Source organism: Monopterus albus, unplaced genomic scaffold (assembly GCF_001952655.1).
Source record: "Monopterus albus unplaced genomic scaffold, M_albus_1.0 scaffold36.1, whole genome shotgun sequence".
In the NCBI taxonomy this organism is placed as follows: Eukaryota; Metazoa; Chordata; class Actinopteri; order Synbranchiformes; family Synbranchidae; genus Monopterus; species Monopterus albus.
Window position 1 is genome coordinate 1,753,424 of NW_018127916.1, and position 5,666 is coordinate 1,759,089.

General features: G+C 37.5%; 1 protein-coding gene across 1 annotated transcript in view; it reads right to left on the minus strand.

Annotated features, from left to right (window-relative positions):
• The window catches only part of prdm2b (PR domain containing 2, with ZNF domain b), a 21,397-nt gene that overhangs the window by 8,520 nt on the left and 7,211 nt on the right, over positions 1-5,666 (minus strand). The window contains 3 exon segments of the mRNA XM_020597971.1: positions 309-413; positions 3,354-3,480; positions 5,041-5,193. Coding sequence (XP_020453627.1) covers positions 309-413; positions 3,354-3,480; positions 5,041-5,193 — 385 coding nt within the window.

Below are 5,666 nucleotides of genomic sequence, written 5' to 3' on the forward strand. Positions count from 1 at the left end.
GGGGTTGAATAATTTTGCACGCCCAATTTTTCAGTTTTTTATTTGTTAAAAAAGTTTGACATATCCAATAAATTTCGTTCCACTTCATGATTGTGTCCCACTTGTTGTTGATTCTTCACAAAAAATTACAGTTTTATATCTTTATGTTTGAAGCCTGAAATGTGGCAAAAGGTCGCAAAGTTCAAGGGGGCCGAATACTTTCGCAAGGCACTGTAGGTAATAATCTTGAAAATAAATAACATGACAATAAATAATTAAGACGTTCAGCTGAAAAATGCTTGAATATGCATGAATTTAAGTCAACTTACCTTCTTTTCCATCCCACATTTCCTTTTCAGTAGGTCTGGTTTCACTTGTTTTCTTGTATCCACCCAAACCAGCCTGTCTGGCTTTCTCCAGCAGCTTCCTTCTGGCTGCAAGCACAAATACACATATCACTTTGTATCAAGCATGAACTGAAACATATAGAGGTGTACAAATAAAATGTGCAAAAACCAATATTATATTGTAGCATCATTTGCGGTTTTCCCCCTCACAAATATTTATATTGGACTGCACCCTCAATGTCGAATAGTTGAATTATTAGTCGTGAAGCTCATCAATCAACGGAGACTGTTCTACTCAAACCTTTGTTTTTATTATATTTTATTATTTGTCAACAAGGGCGCATTACAATAGAAGGTATCCACAGCCTGTGTTAGTTTTCTTCTCCTCATTCCAAAAGGATGACAAAAGCTACTAGGAACAGACTCAAAAGGTGAGATTTGTACTTTATTAGAAGTGTTTTCAAGCATCGTGGTCTGCTTTTACAAGAGAAAAGGCTAATGGTCGTGACAGTGCGGCTGATTTTGCATATGTGCATCCAGGTTATCCATCTCAGTTAAAGTTTAGCGCACAGCCATTTATCTTATGTTTCTGAGACATGCATCCATCTGAAATAGACTAGGGAAAACATGCAGCTGCCTTTTATTCATTTTTAAATGCTCAGAAATGTGTTCCCGTCACTCATTTGCATTTTATTACCAATGCTATTGTGGTCTAAATCGTCAGTGACATTCATGCGAGTCTATACTATATAATAATTTAAAAAAAAGAACAAACAGCTGAATAGTTGCACTGAACAGCCGAAATCCAAGTGGACTGACAAAATTCTCAGTCAGGTACAGCCCTAATTTAGATTGGTTATTTACTGCAACTAATAGCCTTGAGTCAGCCAACAAGGCACAAGTGCTTCTTGAAAACCAGTTGTGTGGAAATAAAGTTTTAAGGCGACTTACAAAAAGATCAAAATTGTAATATCCTTTCCATTTTACAGACCCATGAAATTTGTCAAAGACCTTTAGCCCAATTAAAAGGCATTAAAAAAAACTTAGAAGTTACTGCTTTAATAGTTAATATATGAACTAACCTTACAAAACATCCTAATCATTTATTCAGATATATGGGTTAGCATGCATCAGTAATTTAAATAACACTACCGATTAATAAAATAAAATGAGTCCCAGGCAATGGATAGCATGACATTACTTGTCTTATTCAAGAGGCTTTCCTGGAATCTCCCCATCATAGAAGTGTATCAACAAGGTCACCTGACTTGGCCTACAAAGCCTAATTCATACCAAAGAACACATGGTGCAGGTCAATCACCTGATCAGAATGGCCTGAGGCATACTGCTAAATCCACAGCTACTCAAACACTTTAATCTAACTGCACTGTCAACAGTTTTTTACTCCTGCAGAAGTACAGCAACTGTGGCATACGCTGGTTTGGTAACATGCAGGATGTTTGATATTAAAATGAAGCTAACGGGATAGGTAGACTAACTTCACTCTGCAGTGAAGTAAAGGACTGCCAACTGTCACTAGACAGCAGTAGAGAGGGATGTCCTAGAGGCTACTGCTTGTAAGGTTACAGAGAAAATTAAACAGACTCTTCTCATGAGAAATTACACAAACCCATTTATTAACAAGCCTGTAAAATTAAGGGCAATACTTCAGATACTTCAGTGCAGCTCAGAGCCCTCAATGGATGTTTTCTATAATTTCAGGAGTTACAATGGATTAGACTTCTGTATGCTGCCTTTATGTGTTAATGTAATTACATCTTAACACATAATCAGTGTCTCTATATGACATTTGAAAGCATCTGAATGCAATATTTCCTACACAGGGTTGTTGTATTCTTGTGGTATTATTGTGCATCATTTCTGACAGATTTCTTTACAACACACAACAAAACATCTCCTATTCCCCATTCCAATATTTAACTAGCAGCCCATACTGAGGCTGAACTAGCAAAAAATAAAATAACTACAACTGATAAATTCGTGGTCCTGCACTGAATTAACCGCATGACCAAAGTTCATACGGTTAATGTGGCATCTACCAGCTAGATTAACTGTTGCTTACTAAATGATGTGATCAGTCGATGGTACATTAAGTATCTTAACTGGGTTATGTTTGAGCTTTTTCGGTTTTCATTAACTTACCAAACTGATGCACTACATGCTAACTAAATGACGTTTCAGTGGTGTCATTTTGACGTTTGGTTTTGTTAATGCCAGCAAACCGTGTTATAGCTTTGTAACAACCTATTACTGTTGTGTTAAATATCTTTCCGACACATCGACATAGCCTAATCCGTTTTGTAAATATATGTTACTCCAGACAGTACTGTTCTTGTATACCTAGATTTCCGTGTGTGTTGTTAGCCGGTTAGCCTACTGTTAGCATGCAATACTAAGCCTGACAACTCGATGAACTGGTTATTCTGGACCCAAATTGACGTATAGTATAATTTTAAACACTGCCCAACAAGCTATAACAACTATATTTGAGGCTGTTAACTATTATCTACGCTGTAATTAGCCTGCAGTTGGATAAGGCAGTCAGCTAGCTAGCTAACCTGCTAGGCCATCATCAAGTAGAGAGGCTCGCCGATGGATGGCTTTCATGCTTTAGGAACTCAAAGAAGGTCACATCCTCGACAACGTCAGGACCCAGGGGAAGGAGGAAAAGCTGCTAAAAGTTCCCCACGTCCGCGTTCATCAGCTAAACAGGATATTTTACACCAACGAGTTGGTTCATTGGTGATCATTTAACGCTAAATCAGCTCTCGGTGACGAGTTTTAGGTCTCGTGAAAGTAGAGAGAAGCCCCACACAGCCTGGTTCTCGCAGTCGTTAACGTTAGCTTCTGCTAGCCTACCTTCGTTTGTAGCTGGCCAGTTGCAACTTCGACGGGGCTGCAAAGAAATCAGTTCGTCGCTAACTTCATGTGTAGCATGTATGCAGCACACGTATTGGAAATTAATACGGAGTACAAATGTCGTCATGGTTAAGAAAAAGGCCTCACCTCGCTTCGTCCTGGGTGAATTTTTCCTGCTTAGACTGCTGGTTCTTTCTTCCTCCAGTGCAGCTGTTATCTCAGGGTTGTCTTCCACAGTGTACCACACCAGCAGCTCTTCTCCCGGCCCGATAGGCTGCAGCAATGAGAGATGAGATAGGCCTCCAATCACAACCCGGCTTGCTGAGAAGCAAGAGGGATATTTGGGCCACTGTGCATCTAATCTGTCTATAGGGTGTGTGGAATTTCACAGTGTTTTCTCCATAGTCTGCTGCAGTATATTCTCTAAAGGTGCACATTTGGATCGTATGTTGAACGTAATACATTCGTTATAACAACTACATCATTACCATAACTATGTTTCAGATTTGTATGACTCCTAATGGGGCCTAAGCTTCATACAATCTTTTACAGCTGCTCTATAGCCTACTTAGCTGCCATAATGCTGTTTAATATAGTTGTACAGTAAATCATTTCTTCACAGACTATTTCAGGAAGAAGAGCTGATTCAACATTGTGATAATTCTGGAGGATGTATTTTGTGCTGCCATTGAACTATACAGCATTTTACAAAGAGGTGTTGTTACCCTCACTGTTATAAATGTGGTGGTCAATAATAGAAATGCTTGCCAATGTAAACTGCAACCTCTAAAATTACCACACAGTTGAACTAAGACTGCTCAAACTGTTCTAAAAACAACATTATTTTCATGATGGGAGGGTTTATTGCATAACTGTTGTATTAGACTACTTTACTTTTAGTTTGGTGTACATAATAAATTGCCAGCTGAATGTATAGACAGTTATAACCAGTGATGGAAGAAGTATTCAGATCCTTAACTTAAGTAAAAGTACCAATACAACAACAATATAAAAACACTTAATTAGGTGAATGTATCATTGTTATGCACCCCGACCACTTTATTAGATATACTTGTAAGCTCTCTTGGCATCAAATAGAATAGCTCAGATATAAACCTAGTGTTTACAGTCTGGTGTTTAGTTTTGATTGACACTGCCTGTCAGGTGCTAATTTAGCTCTGTTTATTTCTGAGGTTGTAGCTGGGGTTGGATGTAGGTTGCAGTCCACTACACCACTGCCACTAACTGCAACCTCAGTATTAAACACAGTTAAATTGATATGTCTCTGACAGTGCAAGTCAAAACTAAACGTTACTATGTTTGTAAGCGGCACAGTTGTTGCATTGGATTGCATTAGAGCTTTACACGCGTACCTTATAAAGTGGCTATTGAGTGTACTTATGAATATATTTTATTAACAAATGAATAATTTTCCAAATACTAGACAGCAATTTAATCACTTCTGTGTATTAAAAAACTATTTTATTATTATAGGATTTATTTTGTTGTATGCGACCGCATCAGTTTTAATGTACCAAATGTGGACATTAGGTGTTTTTACACAGAAGTCAGCTGTAGCATTCCAACTGAAAATCACCCCAAGCAAACTTTAACACTTTCCCAAAACTAATATATTTTTGTATACATGTTTGCAGTGTACATACTCTGATATAACTGTGGTTCTAGGATCATGACCATGTTCCTGTGTGCTTCCTTTTCAACATAACCCAGAAGACTTTACATTCATCCCCTTATTCATGTAGGATATCCATATTTCAGCCCATGTAGCGATATATGTTGCTGGATATTTGTGATAAATATATGTTTAACTTACCCTTAAAACTTTATAGTAAATGGCTCTGTTGATCTCCAGGGGGAAAAGATTTTGCTCTTCACTGGAGCGTGCCCAGTTCACATATCGCAGCCAGTTGCCTTTCATGGGGTCTGTGGCATCAACACACATCCAACCCCGTGCTGGGAAATAAACCTACAGTACAGGACACAGGTACAAAGATGATGATGTAAAAAATATACAGTATATATACACTGGGAAGCAGTTTACAAAGAGGAAGACTTAGACAAAGCATATGAGCAATTTTTAAATATATTTATGAAAGTATATGACAGGAACTGTCCTCGTAAGCAGTATAAAAACAAAAGGAATTACAGTGGGAAACCGTGGATGAGTAAGGGATTACAGAATGCATGTAAAAAGAAGAATGTGTTATATAAGGAATTCATAAAGTACAGATCAAAGAAGGCGGAAGAAAAATATAAGTCATATAAGAACAAATTAATTGAGATTTTGAGGAGATGTAAGAAACTATATTACTCTAAAGTATTAGAGGATAATAAAAATAACATGAGAGGTACTTGGAATATATTAAATAAACTGATTAGAAACAGTACCAGCATGAGTAACTACCCTTAATATTTTATGGATAATGACACACCGGTCAA